This window comes from Lutra lutra, chromosome 13 (genome assembly GCF_902655055.1).
Source record: "Lutra lutra chromosome 13, mLutLut1.2, whole genome shotgun sequence".
In the NCBI taxonomy this organism is placed as follows: Eukaryota; Metazoa; Chordata; class Mammalia; order Carnivora; family Mustelidae; genus Lutra; species Lutra lutra.
The window spans coordinates 76324339-76344562 of NC_062290.1; the positions used below are offsets into that span (position 1 = coordinate 76324339).

Below are 20224 nucleotides of genomic sequence, written 5' to 3' on the forward strand. Positions count from 1 at the left end.
GCAAGGGAGAGGCTGATCTGGAACAGGAGAGAGCCCTGGCCTCACCCCACTGGGGCAGCTCAAGGGGACGTGACCACCTGGACAGCTGAGTGGCTTCTGGCCTCCCAGTGGAGCCTGTGGACAGCACTTCTCCACTCACGCACTTGCTTCCAACCCTACAGGCCCAGGCAGGTAACACCGGGACAGGAGACAATAACCCACAGCCTCGGGGTCTGGCCAACCCTAGGGAGGGGGAAGACCGGGACAAACTGGAGACGCAGGGCGGCAACTGGCAGGTGCAGCTCAGCTCCAGCCCAATTTCTTGAAAAAACATGCGTTTAAGCCACCAGAATTCCTTATTTTAAAGCAGCAGCCAGAAATCCAGGTTTGTTTTTTGTTTTTCTTTTCTTTCCATGGGAAACTTGATGCCTTTTTAAATGCTGGAAGTTAACTAAAACATTTATGATACCGCGCTGGTGAGAGGGGAGAGCGGGAGGCAAGGAAGGGAGAGGGATGCTCTGGGTGGATCTGGCCCGGGAGGCCACCAACCAGGCTGAGACGCCTGCTGGAAATCCAAAGGGGACGCATGACGCTCTCAGCACCACTGCAGCCGTCAGCAGCTGTAGCCACTTCATGACTCCCAAGACCCTTTTCCTCAGGGAACTCACAGGGTCCTCATCCCCAGAGTTGGATGGGGGCCTGGGTGAGGAGCCCCACTTTCAGACAAAGGACCTAAGGGCCCAAGATTGAGTTAACTGATTTGCGTGAGATAAAGAACTAGAGAAGGTAATGGTGCAGCTCAGATTCCCATGGGGAACAGGCCTGGAGAGGAGAAGGGATGTGTCCGAGGTCATGCCCACAATTGCAAGGGACCTTGGGATGGGGACCGCAGGCTCTCAGAATCGTTACAGATCCAGGAGTGGTGAGGGGACGGGAGGGGGCATCACTGGCTTTCAGAGACGGCCCTGCGGTCCTGGGGCCCAGAGTGAGGGGTGCAGCCAGACCCTGCCAAGTTCGTGCTGGTGTCCCCAATCCGGGAACTAGCAATCCACTTGGTCTCGTCCACCGTGGTGCGGGCGTGGGGCAGCCTCCCGACGTCCTTCACCGTCAGGATGAGGTGCTGCGAAGACTTGAGCAGCCTGACCGCCTCGTCGTGCAGGATGTTGAGAAAGCTCCGCCCGTTCACCTCCAGAATCTGGTCCCCAACCTGCAGAGACCACCAAACGACACAGTCACCTGGGTGGCATGCAAAACACCGACTCATGCCCAGGGCTTTAGAGCCCTGATCCCAGCCTGCTGAGAAGGTCACTGAGGCTCAGAGAGGTTATGCGGATGCCTGCGGGTCACACAGCAAGTCAATGGCAGAGCCAACCTTCCAGTCCTGAGCCTGAGCCCATGCTCCTGTTACTAAAAAGGGCCACCTCCCCTCAGCCTAGCAGTGGTTTAGAGAGGTGGGTCTACAATCTACAACAAGATTCCCCAAGGGTCCCCTTATCTAGATAGCAACAGCCATCTGGGAGCAACTTGTTGGGGGTGGCTGAGGGCAAGGGGGGAGATGGGAAGGTGTGCTTCCATGATGGCCCTTTTATGCTTCTACAGGATTGAGATTTTTACCGCAAGCATGCACACATTTCCTTAAAATACAAACAATATTTTCATTGGCTCAAGGAAAGAAGCAGTAAGTGAGAAAACTGGTCTCCCAATAAAGCAATAACATATCACCTGGATTCTTGCAATTTTCAGGCAGTTTTATTGTAAATGTTTTAATTGTTTTATTGTAATGTAAAAACACTTTTTTTTTTTTTAAAGTGAAAGGATGAAAAAATAAAAGGAAAAAAGTAGCCTAAATAAAACTGTGACAGAATTACACGAGGCTGGAAGGGAGGATGCCTCAGAGTGAGACGGGGCATCCGACAGACTGCCAGCATGGTTCCACTCGGAGGAGGGTCTGCTTCTCGTCCTTGCTCTTCCAGGAGGGGGCACTGAGCTCGCGGCAGGGAAGGGGCTGCCCAGGGCTTCTCCCCACTGTGGCCTTGAAGGGTAGCCTCATAATGCCAGTCGTCCCTGCCTGCTTTTCCTTCTCCCCAGCTTCCCAGCCTGCCAATGGCTCGGGAGCAACCCCCAGAGGGTTTTCCCGGCATTTTTTCCAAAGCAGAATTCGGAAAAGGTGAGCCACAGGGGTATTTGGAAGAAAGAGCATATGAATGAAGATGTGTGGATGAGATGGAGAATCAGAACCCTGGTCCCCAATTGCTCTTCTTTCCTTTAGGGTCTCGCCGGCAGGTGGGAGAATTTCCAGTAAAGAAAGCAAACTCAGACTTCGAGTCTCCCCTCGCCCATGCAACATTTACCGCACACCTAGCAGGTGCCCGCTCCGGGCTGGGATGCCATGCTGGGCACGACAGCCCTGATTCTGCTCTCATGCTGCCCGCGCTTGAGAGGGGGCTTAGATTTATGCTGTGATTGGGTTTTCCCACACTGTGTCCCAGGGCCCGGCACACAGTGGGAACTCCACAAAAATCCATTGCATGAATGAGAAGTCAGACCCCTGTTCCTTGCACCAGGAGCATCTCTGCCGCAGCCCAGTGGGGACCAAAACATGACACCAGCCTGGGGCCCCAAGTTTCAAGCCACTATTCCTGGACACTGAATGTGTGCCGAGTACCTGGTTTGTCCCTTTACATGTATTTTTTCCTTATTTGATAGCCTCAACATCCTGCAAAGGAGGTATCTTTGCTCTCCACTCTGCCAGAGAGAAAACGGAGGCTCAGAGAGGTTAAGTGAATAGTGTGCGGTCACAGAGCCAGTGAAGAGGACAGCTAGGAGACAGACCCAGGTCAGCACGGCCCCACAGCCCTCCTGCTTCCTGCTACTGAGCTGTTGTTAGGAGCTCTGCCTGGGGACACATGGCATCACTTCAGACCCAGCATGTCCAAAAGCCACTATCCTGCCATGGCTCCTAGTCCTGTCCACGGCACCCAGATCTGAAAACTTGCCCCATCATCAACTCTGCCTTTATTCCCCTGGTAACCCTCTAGGAGGTCTCACCCAGTCTTCACCCTCCACAGCCCCGTGGCCCCCCAACCTGGGTCTCCTCCTCCTCCTCACACCGAGATTCCTGAGCCGGGATCTCTTCTGTGCTGAGGGTGGAGGGCACCTCCTGCCAGGCCCCCTGCACCCCCATCAGGACACGGCCTCCCGTGTGCCAGCGGCTTCTGCGCTCTGCCGGGCCCGAGCCCACTCTGTGACCCCACAGTCCCCACAGCTCCGGCTGTAGCCAGCCTGCAACCCACCCCACCCCTGCCCCACCCCACCCTGTCTGCTCAGGGGCTCTGCTTCCTCCGCATCTCTCCCAAGAGCTTTGGCTTTTGCTAAGCGAAGGGAATCAATTTTAACCTTCCCCACACACTTTATTTCCATCCCAGCAGTTTAATGAAAGGAACCAGCATCTGAGAGACCCGATATGTCAGGGCACCCTCTGGGGCGTGAGCCTCTCCCTCCAGGCCCTGGGGGGTAGGAGGTGGGGAAGCTGGGGGAGGGACAGCTCAATTCCACCAGCATCTACCTGGCCCTCCGAAGAGGCTGGGCGGGGAACGTTCAAACACCGCCCCACACCGCCCCACACGGAGGTACACTAAACGGAGTATCCCGTTGTTTACCTGGAACTTAAAAGGACACCTGTATTTGGATTTGCTAAATCTGACAACCTGGGGTGGGGCGGTGTCAGTAACTGTGAGGGGCAATGGTTGTTTTTTTTTTTTTTTTTTTGGTGCGGGGCACAGTGGTTTCCAAACTCCCATTACGGTCCCGGGCCGGGAGCCTGCTGCAGGCATGTCCGCAAGCTTGTGAATTAGGCACACCTCCTGCTCGGGCCCTGTGCTCAGCGCTAACAGCCCCAAAGCCACAAGGCTGCTGGGCTCCTCAGTTTCCCTTCACGCCTGCTGAATAAGTACATCTCTGCTGGATTTGTGGGAGGCAACGTGGGGTTCGTGTGCAGCCCACCTGGGGAGCGGGCCTGAAACAGAAGTCATGCTTGGGAAACCCGCTCTGAACGGGGGTACGTGAGCCCATCTTCTCAATCTCCTTCTAATCTTCTCCTTTCTCCTTCTCCCAGCATCTGTTTTAAAACCCAGGTTCTAGACAGGGTTGGCTTTGGGCCCCCACGCAGCCGCGCATAGCATTGGAGTTGGTCTGAGACGCTCCCGGCTCTCCGAGTCCGGTTCTCCCCTCTGCTCACCGGAATGGGGGTCTGCACACTCACCGCCATTCAGAGTCCACAAGCCCCAACAAACAAACCCAGTGTCTCCCCGCTGATCAGAGCCCCGTGTGGCCTGCGGGGTGAGGAGTCCCATCCCTACGGTGCATCAGAAAGAAGCCTTTGGTTCTGCAGCCAGGCAGGCAACCGGGAAGTAGGGGCAGTGTGGCCCTGCTCTGCTCTTGAGCACACTCCGAGTCTTGGTGTTCATCTGTAAAACAGGCTCCATGCTACTACCAGCAAGGCCTGGGAGACCACAAGAATCCCATGGGACCACCAGCACAAGAGAGGCTTCTGACAGCTTTTCACTCGCTTCCCTTCCCAATGGAGGGGACAGGTTCCGAGATGTCAAGTGATTTGCTTGAGGTCACACAGGATGGGAAAAACAGAGCCAGAGCTTGAGCCCAGCTGTTTGCACATTCTTCATGCAGCTCTCACCTTTATCCCACCATGTCCTGGCTCGAGGGAGACATTCAGTAAATGGTGAAGGGAAGGGAGACACCCATCCTCCCCCACCCCCCGACCTGCCCCTTTCCCTGGGCCTGGGCAATGTGAAGTTGGAGGTGGCAATGTTTACAGGCCTCGACTGAGCTCTTTCCCCTCAAGACGAAGAATTCAACGTGTTTGTTCCTTTCCCTGCAGCTAGCCTGGAGTTAGACAACGTGCATAGACAAGGCAATGAGTAGGAAGGCAAAGATACTATGACCGCCAGGGTCCCCCAAAGTCTCCTAGAGATGGGGAGACTGAGGCCCAGACTGCACAGGGATGTGTTTAGGGCAACAGAGCGAGACCACGTCAAAGCCCAGCCTCTGAGCCACCCTGAGCTCAGCAGGGCACGATCCCCTGGAGAAAGGAGAGACAGATGCAGTGTGAGCGAGTCTCCAGTATTGCTCCGCTTGCAAACAGGATGCCGATGGGGAGGACACGGAAGGATAAATAAATAAAGGTGGCTTTACTTTATTTGTCACCATGGGTGTCCTATTTATCACCGTGATGGAGGAGCTGGGAGCGGACCACAGGAACGCTCTTTATTTTAACGGAGAGGAAAGACCCCTCTGTCATCCGCAGCCCATCAAGTGACAGGTTCAGATCTGGGACACTCAGAGGGTCTGACCCCAGCTGTGTGACCCTGGTTAACTGCCCCACCCTCTCTGTGCCTCTGTTACCTTCCCTGGGAAGTGGGGATAGCATCAGTGCCTACCCTTGTGGGTTTCAGGACTGAATAACTTACTATTAACTCGCTATTGTAGCCCCAGCACCTAAAACAGCATCTGGCACATAGTAGATGCCCAGTGAACATTTACTGAATGGACAGGTATAAAGCAGGTGAAACAGTATCTATAGCATCCAGTAAGTGCTCAATAAATGTTAGCTGCATTTTTGAGAAGCCATGCTAACATGGCTGAAGTGATCCCCTCCTCTGAGACCCTCAAAACCATACCCTATCTTTTCACCTGCCTCCTACTCAGGCCCTGCCTTCAGCTTCAAATGGGTCACATTTTTACCACCTCCACGAGGTACCTACTATTACCCCATTTTACAGATGAGAAGACGGAGGCCAGGAAGTGAAGTGAGCAGAGCTGGGATTTAGCCTTCATTCTCCCAGCCGGCAGAGCCCCTGCTCAAGCCAGGCACAGCTCCTTTAAGAAAAAACCAGCCTACCCTTCTGGCTCCCATCTCTCAGCCCCATGCTTTGTGCCATGCACACAGTAGGTGCTCTATTCCTGCCTGGTGGAGGGAACCGAAAACAAATGAGCCAAAAGAACTCATGGTAGGATGGGAGTAGCTGAGTTCCCTTCCAAGAGGCAGTCAGTAGAGAGCCCTGCCAACAATTCAATCTGTACTGAGCTGGGAGACAGGGGTCCAACCCCTTGGGACATGCATCCCAGTGCCAGTCACGGGGGCAAGATACAACCCCCCCAGTCCATGAAAGCACTTTAGGGGCCTTCTTCACTGCCTTCCCCAGCCTTTATTGAAATGGCTTTTGTAGCTTCAAACGAGGACCCCTCCCCCATGGTAGCATTACCACAATGAAAATTCAAATTCTACTAAAGGATTTTATTGCAATTATGAATCTTTAATAGTCTTCCATGTCAGATATGAAACTTGAATAGGCTTTGGTGCGGTTTTTTTGGTACAAGTGAGCAATGCAGTTTTAATGAGACAACATTAGTTTTTTTCCAACAGTTCAGAAGTCAGTAAACCTTGTCCACATTAAAAACAAAACAAAACAAAACGAAAAAGAAAAAAAGAAAAAAAAAAGGATCAACATAAATGGTAAGAAGACTCTTGAAGCAAGCTGGGGCCACAGGCTGGGCCGGGGGGGGGTGGTGAGCTCTTCACACCAGCCTCTGGTTTAGCGCTCTCGTAAGGGCAGGACCCCCAGCACGAGGCATGGAATGGAATATCCTATTTTTTAGATGAGGGTAGCAAGACTGGAGAGGTGAAGTCACTTGCCCAAGGACGCCCAGCAAGCAAGCTGCACAGCAGGATTTGAACCCAGCCCAGCTGCTATTCTGAGCCCCAGACTTATAGGTGTCTGCTCCACACTTCCACTCAGATACTTAAAGGCACTTGCAACCAGTGCTGCCCAAAAGAACTTCCTGCGATAATGCAGATAGTCTCTATCTGGACTGTCTGACGTAGTAGCCATCATTTAAATTAAATTACCTGAATTTAGAATTTACAAAAAATAAAAATGCATTTCCCTACTCGCACTAACTTCGTTTCCATTGGCACGTGAGTGTGGTGGCTGCCATATTGAACGGGACAGCTCTCCATGCTCGTGCTGACCTTCTCCAGGGCTCTCACCCCAGCGCTCAGTCCCCAAACCTCCAAACCTAATAGGCCCATCATCCTCCCCTCCAGAACAGTCTCTAATCCATTCACTCCTCTCTGTCTCCATGCCTGCACCCAGGTCCTGGCCACCAAGGACCCTCACCTGGATGACTGTCATGGCTGCCAACCCGCCTCCCTGCTCCCACCATCAGCGTCCTCTTCAACACTCTCCTCTGATGGGTCATTTTATGTGTTAGCTTGCCTGGGCTCACAGATGCCCACATAGCTGGGAAACCATTCTTTCCGGGCGTGTCTGTGAGGGTGTTCAGGAAGACATTAGTGTATCTGGATTGGTTGACTGAGTAATGAAGGTTGCCCTCAGCCATGTGGGCAACAGTGGCCACTGCACTGAGGGCCTGAAGAGACCAAGAAGGCAGAGAAAGGCAGAATCCACTCTCTGCGGAAGCGGAGATGGCTATCTTCTCCTGCCTCTGGAAGGCAGAGCTGCTGGTTCTCAGGTCTTAGGACTCAGACTAAGATTTACATCACCAGCCCCTGATTTTTCAGTCTTCAGACTTGGACTCACACAATCTGCTCCCCCGGGTCAAGCCTTTGGACTTGGGTTGAAAGACACCACCAGCTTTCCTGGGTCTCCAGCTTGCAGGTCCCAGGTGGTAGGACTTCTCTGTCCCCAGAATCACATGGGTCAACTCCTATAATAAATTTCATCTCTATCTACCTACCTACCTACCTATCTCCCTGCCTACCTCTCTCTCTCTCCTATTGGTTCTGTTTCTCTGGAGAAACCCTAACTAATATACCTCTCTATGTAGCAAAGGGAGCAATTTAAATTTTATTTTTTCAAGATTTTATTTATTTGAGAGAGAAAGCAAGATGAGCAGAGAGGAGGGGCAGAGGGAGAGGAAGAAGCAGACTCCCCGCTGAGCGGAGATGGATGTAGGACTCTATCCCGGGACCATGGGATCGTGACCTGAGCCGAAGGCAGACGATTCACTGAATAAACCACCTAGGAGCCCACAAAGGGATGAGCTGAAACTGCAAATCTGATCTTCTCATACCTTCCTTAAAACTCCTGAGTTTTAAGATCTTTTACCTAGCCTGAGAGGGGTCTTAGCTCATTAATCCATCTCACACTTCTCTCCCCCAGCATTTTCTGATCCATCCACACTTGTTATCTCTCAGTTCTATGAACAGATGGAGCCTCTGGCCACCTCAGGGCCTTTGCATATGCTGTTTCTCTGCCCAAAAGATTTTTTTCCCCTCCATTCCCTACCTGAAAAACTCTTATTTGACCTTCAGATCTCTGCTCAATTGACACTTCTTCCAGGAAGCCTTCTTTGACCTATCCCTCCCAAGGCAGGTCTATCTGGTCCTCACCCAGAGCACCAGGCGGCAGGCCCCACAGCTCTTACCAGGGCTTGAGATCGTGCCGAGCTGTAAGCACGGAGACGGAGATCCAGGCCAGTGAGCTGCATCCGCCTTGCATGGCATGTGAGAGGCACCTGACAAATGCCTGACAGCCTCAGTGAACAAATGAGTGAACAGTTCAGTGAACGATGAGCAAACGTACACACAAGCAGGCTAGTCTCTTGCCATTTCCGGTTTCTTCCGACAGGCAGGAGACATTTCCCATTTCTGTAAAGGTTGAGTTTGACAAGACCAGGCATGTAGGGAGCTGGGCGCTTGCAGCCAGCCCTGTGCACTGTGGCAGCAAAGAAGGTCCATTTTTTTTTTTTTCCCCAATCAAATGGAAGGCAAAGAGGTAAAAACAAAAATCGCAACTTGGTTTTGTCTGGAATTACACTGTGGGAAATGGTGCACACTTACTCATTCCAGAAGACAGAACATGGGGTAAGGACTTGAGATGTCACAGGCCTGAGGCCTCTCAGGACCCAGCCCTATCACCTGCTTCGGGCCGCTCCACAGAGCTGCAGGAATCAGAGTTGCCAAGTTCAAGCCCACAGCCTTCACACACAACATGTGCTGGCAGGGGAAGCCCTGTTTATAGCAACAGAAGAGAGGAGATACTTCAAAATAAACGGAACAAGAAGCATGTAACACGTAGGTGATGAGAACTTGAAACACTCAAAATGAACTTGACAGAGAGAAAAAAATTCCCCTGTTCCTGGAAAGGATTCAGCATCCCTAGGATGTCAGTTCTCATTCAGCGGAAAGTGGAACATTATCCCAATGAGGACACAAACAAGCGTTTGTTGGGGAAGCTGATATAAAAGTCCATGTGAAAAAAATAAGCCTGTAGGAAACTTCAGTGCGTGTAACTCAGTGTGAAAAGGCTACACACTGAACGTTCCAACTCTAGAACATTCCGGAAAAGGCAAACTATGGAGACAGAAAGGGGTCCAGAGAAGGAGAGAGGGATGGTAAGGGAAACACTGAGGATTTGCCAGGCAGAGGGCACCCTAAAGTAAACTAAGAATTTAAAAAAAATTTTTTTAAAAATATTTTATTTATTTATATGTCAGAGAGAGACAGAGAGAGAGAAAGAGAGAACAAGCAGGGGCAATGGAAGGCAGAGGGGAAGCAGACTCCCCACTGAGCAGGGAGCCCGATGTGGGACTCAATCCCAGGACACCAGGATCATGACCTTAGCCCAAGGCAGAGGCCTAACCAACTGAGCCACCCAGGCACCTCAAAAAGTAGGAATTTAAATAGCAATGACAACAGTACTACTGTATCAATATTGGCTGGGCACTGTAATAAGTGTGCCACACCTAAAATATTAATAATAGGGGGAGTGGTTCTGGGAAGGCCTTGGGAGGGGAGGTACATACAGGAATGCCATACTTTCTGCTCAGTCTTTCTGTTAATCTGAAATTGCTCTAAAGAGGAGTCTATTAATTTTTACAGTAAAAAAAAAAATGCAAAAATGGCTGTGAAAATCTGATACAGGATGGCCAAATGCCATTTATTTGGCCACATGCCAAATAAGTCTGCTTTAAGCCTCTATGATTCGGAGGGTGGGGCACGGACTCCTGAGTAGAGAGACAGACATGAGAACAGACCAGGAATAGTGCCATGGACACAGGGGAGGGAGTATATGATAAAAGTGACATCGCAAATCTCCGTGGCAAAGCTGGGTTTTTTGATACTTAGTACAAGGAAATTATGTCACCATTGGAAAAGAGATAAAACTGTATCTATATCTCATACCCTAAAGAAGAATAAATGACAAACAGATCAGAGCTTTAAAGGGAAAAATGCACCAGGGGTATTAGAAGGAAAAAAGTGGGTACAATGTTCTGTATCTTAAGATTAAGGAAAGGTTTTCTAAAGAGAGCTCAGAATTCACAAAAGAAAGGATTGATAATTAAACCAAATGATGATTTAAAAAAAAAAACTTTCCACACTGAAAAGACAACTTCAAAAGCAAAGTCAAAAAGAAAACGACAACCAGGGAGAAAAAGAAACCTCTGTAATATAGATCACAGATAAGGGGCTAATTAGCCCTTATATATAAAGAATTCTTAAATTTTAGGGGGGAAAATCCAAAATTCTCATTGCAGAAGAACAATGAAAGACATGAACAAGTTACAGATATTAAAACTGGTCCTTAGTCCTACGTAAAAAAGATGTTTAACGTCACTTACAAAGAAAACTGTAAGACAAAGTTACATCAAAATACTGTTTCTTGGGGGTGCCTGGTGGTTCAGTCGGTGAAGCATCTGCCTTTGGCTCAGGTCCTGATCTACCAGGATCCTGGGATGGAGCCCCGCATCGGGCTCCCTGCTCTTCGAGGAGCCTGCTTCTCCCTTTCCCTCTGCCTGACGCTCCCCCTGACCTCTCTCTCTCTCAAATAAATTAATTAAATTAATATATTACAAAAAAAAAAGATATAATCTCACACCTATTGGACTGGAAACAGTTAAAAACCTGACAGCACCTGTCCGGTGAGCCGTGGGGAAGCGGCTGGGCTTGCTCCTGTGAGCAGGGGGAATGCAGGTCAAGCAACACCCAACTGAGCACTAGTGAACAAACTATGTATATATTTACCATTTGACCCAGAATTTACCCTGAAGACACTTCCAAAAGTGAGAAAATGCACATGCACATAGTTACGCTTGCAGCGCTGTCTTTGTGAAATACTGAGAACAGCCGAAGTGCGGGCACAGAGGAGAGGGGCTGAACGAGGCACAGGTGCAGCTGCCCGGGGGTGGGGGGGCGAGGAGGCTAGGCAGCTGTGGAAGAGAAGCACAAGGACCTTTGGGCGCTGACATGCAGAGATTGCCAGGCTAAGCAATTCTGGAAAAACTTAAGTGCAAAAGAATCTTGACAGCATCCTACCTTTTGGATAAGAAAGCAGGATGTATGTGGGTATTTGCCTATTTTTGCACAAAGAAACAGCGACAGAACACAGCTTGGAGGAGTTAGCGACCTCCTAGGAGCAGGTGGGAACGGGTAGGAAGGATGGTGGGCGGGAAGAAGGGGTACCCTGAGTATACCTCTTTGGGTATAGCTTTGATATTTCAGTTCCTCAAAAAGTAAAATTAAATCAGCAAAGATGGGGGAAATCCTCCTGAACGCCAGCAGAAACAAATGAACACATGTCCCATGGATAACAGAACCCAGCGGAAAAAGAAACACAGGGTGCCTGGGTGACCCGGTTGTTAAGCATCTGCCTTTGGCTCAAGTCATGATCTCAGAGTCCTAGGATTGAGTCCCAAATTGTGCTCCCTGCTCGGTGGGGAGTCTGCTTCTCCCTCTGCCCCTCTCCCCTGCTCATGCTCTCTCTGTTGCTCTCTGAAATAAATAAAATCTTAAAAAAAAAAAAAGAAAAAAAGAAAATCACCCAAGTAACACTGTCCTTTGCCTATAACCCCTCAATTTAGAGACAAAAAGTAGCAGACACTGCCGAAGAGGTTTGCTTTGCACAGGGCACACGTGGGGGCAATGCTAAGACCACTCTTATGTCTCATAAGGTTGGGCAAATGAGTAAACACTGAACCATCTGGAAGAGAACCAATCATCTCCTAAGGGCCAGCACGATGCTGGGGGTACGTATGCACTGTATTCGTTTCCTATACAAATTATAGGTGAAAAACTTACCCCCAAGTTAACGGCTTAAAAGCTCATAAATGTATTATCCTACAGTTCTCACAAAGTCCAACACGGATCTCACTGGGCTAAGATCAAGATGTCAGCAGGGCTGTGTTCCTTCCTGGACGCTCAAGGGCACAATCCATTTCTTTGCCTTTTCCAGCTTCTGGAGGCCATCCTCCTTCCTTGGCTGGTGGCCCCATTCCTCCATTTCCAGACCCAGCGTCCTCCAGCCTAGTCCTCCTCCCATGGCCATCTCTCTGGTTCTCCTGATTTCCTCCCCAACTTTTAAGAACACTCGTGACTCCACTGGGCCCACCTGGATCATTTAGGATCCCTCCCTCTTCTATCTGAAGGTCAGCTGATGAGAAATCGTCATTCCCCTTTGTCCTATAACCTAACATAATCGCAGGCTCTGGGGAATAGGAAGCAGACATCCCTGGGGCTCTTTATTCTGCCTACTACATGGATGGTCCTCGAAAGGCGGCAGGCACTCAGCCAAAGAGAACTGAACACTAAGAGGTTTCTACCACCCCAGCTGGGGGAGGAAGGGTTAACAGGGCATCTGGCACTTTGCCAGCTGGAGGCACCTTGGTTCAAACTTGCTAAGAAATATTTGACAAAATGGTGCAAGACCTTTGCAGCTTTACGTCTAGGAATTAACCCCAAGAAAAATCACCATGGGTAGGCAAAACAAAAAGATTACCAATAAAAATAATAATAATAATTTGGACTCCCTCCTAAATGTTTAGCAATCCATCAAATACCATGTGATATAACTAATGCAGGGAGAGCGTAAAACCATAAAGAACAATGTTGTAGATTATTTTTAATTTTTTCCAACGAAACTTTTTTAAAAATTACAAAACCAATATAAACACAGAGTGGAAACAGTCAAACAGCAAAAAAAAAGAAGGGGGGGTGAAGTATATAAAAACAGTACAAATGGTGCTCCCTAAAGCCCCCCCCTCTTCGAGCCCCATCTCAGGCCCTCAGACTGAGATTCAAAAGTAATCATCAGTGACGGGGTCTTGTGCCTTCTCCCAGGCAGAGGACTATAGTTCCTTTCTAAAAAAAAAAAAAAAAAAAAAAACCCAAAATGAGATCCTATAAACACCCCTCTGTGCCTACTGTTCTGCAAAGGTCTTCCTACATGGAACAATCTGAATGCTCCACCGTCACGAGGGTGGGGAAAAGCAAATAATCCGATCCTAGTTTTGCAGAACCACTTTCCTCCGTGTGAGCAGAACGTACACCAAAATTGTTGCGGTGGTTTTTCCTTAACTGCGGGATTTTCTACAGCTTCTCCACTGGACGTGCTTTACTTCTGAATCCAGGTGTGAAGCTAGTATCTTAATCTGGCCATCTCTTGGGGTCCACAACTGTATTAAAGAGACAGGGAGGGACGCCTGGGTGGCTCAGTGGGTTAAGCCTCTGCCTTCAGCTCGGGTCATGATCTCAGGGTCCTGGGATCAAGCCCCGCATTGGGCTCTCTGCTCAGCATGGAGCTTGCTTCCCCCCCCCTCTCTCTCTGCCTGCCTGTCTGCCTACTTGTGATCTCTGTCTGTCAAATGAATAAAATCTTTAAAAAGAAAAAAAGAGGCAGGGAAGGAATATGCCAAAAATGTTCACAGGATCTGCCTCTGAGTCGTGAAGTCTGGGCGATTTTATTTAAAATTTTTTCCTAAAACGTGTAGCCCTTAAACATACACAATGCTATACGTCAGTTACATCTCAAGAAAAAGCGTTTTCCCTTTTACTTGGGAGATGCTCAAAGAAAATGTACTATGAAAGGCCAAACTCCAGGGTTTTCTGCTAATTAGAGAAATTAAGTTTCCAAAGGATAAAACCTGATCTCTTATTGAACCAGACCATACTCAGAAATTAAAAAACAAGTCCTTGATATTCTGGAATCGTTCTCAGGTGAGATAAGGCAGGCAATTTTCATTTCAAGCTCTTTATTCCTTTTCTGTGCTTTTGAGATTTTATGTTAAAGGCCATATTGTTGAGGGAAGAAAGAAAAACAATCCTGAAAAGAAAAATAAAAATTATGGGGTGGGCATGACACAGTATCTCCCTCGACATTTGGGGGTCTGGGGAAGAATGTGCCGGGCCCTCGGCAACCCTGTTCTGCCACCCCGGAGAAGAATCTTTTTTAGACCACCCAGTTCAACCCATGTCTCTCAGTAATTCGGGATAAAGCATTCCGGTCCCCCACTGAGCTCGCTCAGCAGCCTGCTGGCACAGATAGGCTTGGAGGTGGTTTAAGCTTTTCTGGAAAAATCCTCCGAGGTTTCTCTCATTTGTTGCTCCTTTCAAAACCTTATTTCCATTGGAAACAACTAAACAGCTGACTTCAAGGGAATGGTGAGGTAAATTATAATTCAGCCACGGGATGGAATATTATCACGCAGCTATTACAGATTGTGCTTCTGGGAAGTTCCTAATTGCGTGGAGGGGAAGGGGAAACGCAAGCGAAAAAAATACGGGATGTACAACCAGGATGTACAACCGTACGTGCTGCGTGATATCGATCGCGTAGAAGCAAACGGAGAAAGGGATGAAAGGAGATGCAAACGGAGATGCAAACGGAGGTGCAAACGGAGGGAGACAGCCCGAGTGTCCACCGACCCGGGCACGGACAGACAAATGCATTTCAGTGGCATATCAGAATAATACTCAGCCATAAAAAGGCATTTGATGGGATGTGTGACAACATTATGCTAAGTGAGCCAGACACAAGGGCCACATCGTTATGATTCATTGATATCAAATGTCCCAAAGAGGCAAATCTACAGAGTCAGAAATGGGGAATGACTGCTTAATGGGTATAGGATTTAAAAAAAAAATCCTTTATTTATTTACTTGAGAGTGGGAAGAGAGCAATCAAGCACAGAGGGAGAGGGAGAAGCAGACGCCCCCTACCCCGAGCAGAGAGCCTGACGTGAGGCTCGATCCCAGGACCCTGAGATCATGACCTGAGCTGAAGGCAGACACTCAACTGACTGAGCCATCCAGGAGCCCTCGGATTCTTTTTTTTTTTTTTTTTTGAGGGGGGATGATGGAAACGTTCTGGAATTGGACAGTGGTGATCGCTGTACAACCTCGTGAGTATATTAAAACCCATGGCTTTGTACACTATAAAGGGTGGATTTTATGGTATGTGAATTATATTTAAAGAAATAAAAGATGCTAGTAAAGGCTGTCTTCAGGAGGCAGGACATCTGGTCCTACTTTCTGCATCTGTTCGTGTGCATGTTATGTATTGAATCTACTACTCTAGTAGGTGGAAGAAAAGAAAGAAAGAAAACTAAAAAAAATAAAAAGTAAAAAAACCCCAACAAAGTTCCCCCAAAGATCTGGGGTATTAGCTCCAGCACACAGCCCTACCCAGATCTGGGGATACCCGAGCCTCTGAAAGCTCAGGCCTTCTTCTGTCTGCCTTACAGCAAACAGCTCCTTGACTTTGGATTTGATACACTCAACCCAAGTGCTACGTGCACATCTAGGTTCGTCTAAGCCAACTGCTGAGGTCTGCGCAAAGTTGTTGGAGCCTTACCCCACGGCCCCCTCGCCCCCACTCTCCTTTCTGTCCGATCCTCCTCCTCCCCATCCCCGCCCCTTTGCAGCATACCAGCCCAGGTCTCTGTGCCTTGCTCCTGTCAGTCCCTCCCCGAAGATCCCTTCCTTTACTCCTCTGCCTGGCCTAATCTCCTGCAGTCAGCACCCTGGCTAGACCCCACATTCAGCAAGGGCAGAAAGCCTGGTTCTTTGGGTTTCTGCTTCAGGGTCAGGTGTACCCACACACACTTAGCAAGTCCATGCTGACCTAGCAAATGCCCAGCAGGACCCAGCTACAGTGGGAGAGTTCTCTCTGCGGCCACAACTGGTCCTCCTCCCCTGGACGGACGGGCCCCCCCCTTCCTCAGCTCCCAGTGCAGGGAAGGTAGCGGGGTGGTAAGGACGAAGACTCTGAGTCAGCCTGCCTGGGTTCGAGTCCTGGCTTCACAGCTTCCAGGCTGTGTGACCTTGGGCAAGTTGTTTAACCTCTCTGAGCCTCACATCTGTGAGCAAGGATAAGAATCCTTATCATAAGATTGTTGTGAGGCTGTGAAAAAAGCTCATACATCTAAGGTGCCCAGGGCGTGGGACATGTTTTCTAGTGTTGGGCAGCATCAGTATTCAAAGCACGGTAGTTCATTTGCTATTTACTCTTCCCTCTTCCCGCTAGCCTGTCAGCAATTTGAAAGCAGCACTCTGGGTCCCAGCGCTCCATGGGTTGGCTGTGGAGCTCCACGCATAGGAGCTTGTGAGATACGTAGCACCTCGGACTCCATCCCAAATCTGCTTGGGGGGGACTGCGGTGCCCCCTCCCCCGGCCACAGCAATAGCCACACCCCGTGTCCTCGCTCAGAACCTTGCCCCTCCCTCTCAGGAGTCTGGCGTGGACAGTACCCCCAAAAGATAAGCCCGGGACTAACCCCCTAGTACCTGTGAACATGTCACCTTATTTGGAAACAGGGTCTCTGCAGATGTGATTCAGGCAAGGATATAAGATGAGACAGTCTTGGATTTGGGGTGGACCCCAAAGCTGATGCCTGGACCCTTAGAAGGGGAAGCAGAGGGACAGCTAGGACACAGAGACATAAGGACACCTGTAGGAAGACCATGTGAAGATGGAGGCAGACCCTGGAGGGGTACAGCCACAAACCAAGGAGGCCAGGATCCCCCAAGAACTGAAAAGGGCAAGAGAGTTTCTCCCCCGAGCCTTGGGAGGTAGAGCGACTCGGCTGACGCACCTCGATTTGCAACTTCTGGCCTCCAGAACGGCGAGAGAGAAAGTTTATGTGGTTTTAAGGCACTAAGTTTGAGCTCATTTATTAGAGTAACCCTAGGAGTGAGAGTGACTGCCTTCCCCTGTGAACTGGCATGGGCTTGTGCCTGCCCTGAACAACAGAGCCCAGCTGAGCACTGCTTGGTGCCTTCTGAGGTTGGGGCATTAGGAGAACACAGCGCAAGCTGCCTCTCTCCCAGGACCTGTGCCCCTAGACACCCCTCGTAAGCCACTATGCTGGGAGGAAGCCTGAATTAACTCTGGGGAAAGATGGCACAGGGATGCCCTCCCAGAGAAGAATGGGGACCCCAGCCAGAAGCCAGCACCAGCCTCCAGACATGAAAGGAGAAGAGCCTCCCCATGGCTCCAGTGCTCAGCCTTGGGCATTCCAGTTGCGGCCTGAAACCAAAGGGACGGGACCTGCTGTGTCCTGTCCACTTCTCGGCCCCCAGGGTGGGTGAGCAGAGCTGTGGTTAATGCCCACATCCAGGTTATGCGTGGCTACAATAACCTCAGCCCTCGCTGAATCGTATTCTGCACTTGACAAAGACCCTGAGGATTTGCGTGCGTGGTCACGTGCTCAAAGCACGGCCCAGGACGGTTACTGCCTTCCCCTGTGCCCTATCCCACAGCAGGGGCTGAGGAGAGGCCCCCTGATAACTACGTCCTTTGTGAAATGGGGGAGTGGGCTGACCTCAGAGCCGGCAAACCATGCACAGTCTCGAGGTGCAGAGCCCTTGGACGTGGCATGTGGGAAGCCAGAAGGGCCACTAATGACCCTCCCTTGCCAGTCAGCTACCACTCAGCAACTCCAGGCCCTTCCCTCAACCACTTGGAAATGAGGGATTCGGAGACCCGCGGCCGGCCCCTGCTGGTCATCTCCGTCCGGGGGCCAGGACAGTTCAGGGGTGGCGTGGGGCTGGGCATGTGAATGAACACGCTCCCCTTATCCCATGACCAGGGCAAGCCCCAGCTGGGCTCCTGCCCTAAGAGGCCTCCCTGAAGAAACTAAGTGTTTTTCTTTTTGATAGCAGCCTGCATGGGGACAATTATGGCCTTAGCAGGGCTCCCTTAAAGGCCAGGCCACTTCAATGTGTCCAATTTGTCAACCAGCCCTTCGGAGGCCGGGGCACAAGCCCAGCCAAGACGGCATCCTAAGGGAGGGCAGAGAATGTGCCACTGGCAGGGGGAGAGGCTAGAACTAGAACTAGAACTAGAGCTGCCTGATACGTGCCGGGTTCTTGGGAAAGCAATCACCTTCCCGCCCCTCTGGGAAGCTGCCCATCAGCCCGGGTTCATCAGCTGTCGGAGAGTTCCAGATGCCGGTACAGCCCAGTGTCCCCCGTCAGCACCCACGCTGGTGGGGTGAGTGAAAATCACCCACACAGAGCTAACGTTTTTGGAATGCTTATCACGTGCCAGGCACTGGGTTTACACTCACTAGCTCATTGCCTCCTGACAACACAGTACTAAGAGCACGGGTGCCGTGGTGTTATTTTTATTGATTGATTGATTGAGAGGACACACATGCACGAGCACGCATGCTCACAAGCAAGCGGGCCTGGAATCTGCAGGAAGCACAGGTTCTCCTCCACGGCCTCTGGGAAGGGAAGCAAGATACCAACTCTGAGGCTCACTCACACCGCTCTTGGACCCCTGCCCAGGATTTCGAGGTGGCCACTGTGTCTCAGGGAGAGGCAGCCCCAGGGAAAGGCTCTGGAAGGGAAGCAAAGCCAGTCCTTTAAGTTGGAGCTTAGCAATCATAGAAAAGTGGTTATCCCACTTCTTGCTGAAAAGAGTCAGGGGATTTTCGAGTCCCCAAAGCAATCAGGGGCTGCTCTGGCACCGTTCTCCCAAGCGGGCCCTGGGGGGCCAAGACTGGCTTGCCAGTGAGGAACTGGAAGGAGTACCCTTGGGGTTATTCTACCCGGGAGAGGCAAGGCAGGATCCGTCCTTCTGGGACACAGCTCGTGGTGGATGTTCCTCAGGGTCAGAGGAGAGGGCAGGGCCTGTGACCTTGGCCAGCCCCTTCCTGGCAAATCACTCCCACTTTCTGAGCCTTGTTTTCCTCATCCACAAATGGAAGTAATACAGCGTTAGGCTGAAAACAAGAAATAACTTTTAAAGCCGGCATTTATTGAATACTTTTATTTGTGTTAAGTGCCTCATAAAGATTCTCTGGCTACATCCTCACAATGGTCCAAGAGCTATTATTATCCCAGCTTTACAGATGAGGGAGCTGGGTCCAGGGGGACAGAGTGACACAGCCAGTAACTCTGATTCCAGAGTGGTTGCGTCCAGGCCCTGCCCCCTCTGCCACCAGGACATGGCTTGGTAATGACGTCACAGAGCCTGGTGCACAGTGGGCATGAAAGTGTTTGCTACTGCTATGATTCAATTCCCCCCAAATCACACTCCGGTGCTGTAAGTTCTTATCTAAATAATCTTAACAGTTGAGTCAGGCCCGTGCCCTCACTTTGGGATGGCGTACATCCAATCACCTGGGCCAAGGGTCCCTTTTCCAGACCCATGGCAACCCCACGAGCTCACACACTTGCGCAGCTGCGCTCACGAAATGGCACTAGGATTCAGGTATCGATCATATGCTGCCCTTGGGAGCAGAAGGAGCTGTTGGCAGATCAGCGACAGAGGATCTGGAGGCACAGAAACGCGACAAAGCCCTTCCCAACGTCAAATCGAACCTGCATTGCTGATCCCAGACCTTGGGGCTTCTGTGCCTGGCCAGGCTGCTGGTGACCGGGCGCAGAGGCGAGCACGTGGACTCCGTGGGCCCCGCATCTGAGTCACCCGTTCTCTGCCAATCCAGAGCATGCAATAGGGCGGGCTGCTTAAGCCCACGGAACCTCAGGTTCCTTTGTGCATAAAACAGGGATGACCACCGTCCCCCGCAGGATGCAGAACACACCTGGGTGGGCCTGGGTCTGCTGGGTGCGGTCAGCAGGCGGCTTCTCTCGTGCCGTTGCTATCGCGCAGACTGCAGAAATATCCCTCCATCCTGTGTTCCTCCCCCAGTTTGCCCGAGAACCCCTCCGCCAGGGACAGCCTCTGGAAGTTCTCTAAGTGACCCCCGGGGTTGGCTGGAGGGGAGGGGAGGCGGCGAATGGGGCTTCTGTGATGAAGCACCAGTCCTGCCTGAGTTCCAATACCAGCTCCTCGACCTACTAGCTGTGGCACCTTGGGCATGTTACTTAACCTCTCTGGGCCTCGGCTGCCGGTCTCTAAAATGGGGGTGCTACTAGTGCCTCCTACGGGGTTGCTGGGAGGAGTCAGGGACTCGGCAT

General features: G+C 50.7%; 1 protein-coding gene across 4 annotated transcripts in view; it reads right to left on the bottom strand.

The window, feature by feature from the left end:
- The window catches only part of WHRN (whirlin), an 89720-nt gene that overhangs the window by 22047 nt on the left and 47449 nt on the right, over positions 1-20224 (bottom strand). For all 4 annotated transcript variants that reach the window (XM_047699462.1, XM_047699460.1, XM_047699461.1 and 1 more), the window contains exon 4: positions 984-1186. In XM_047699462.1, coding sequence (XP_047555418.1) covers positions 984-1186 — 203 coding nt within the window. The remainder of the gene's footprint in view (positions 1-983; positions 1187-20224) is intronic.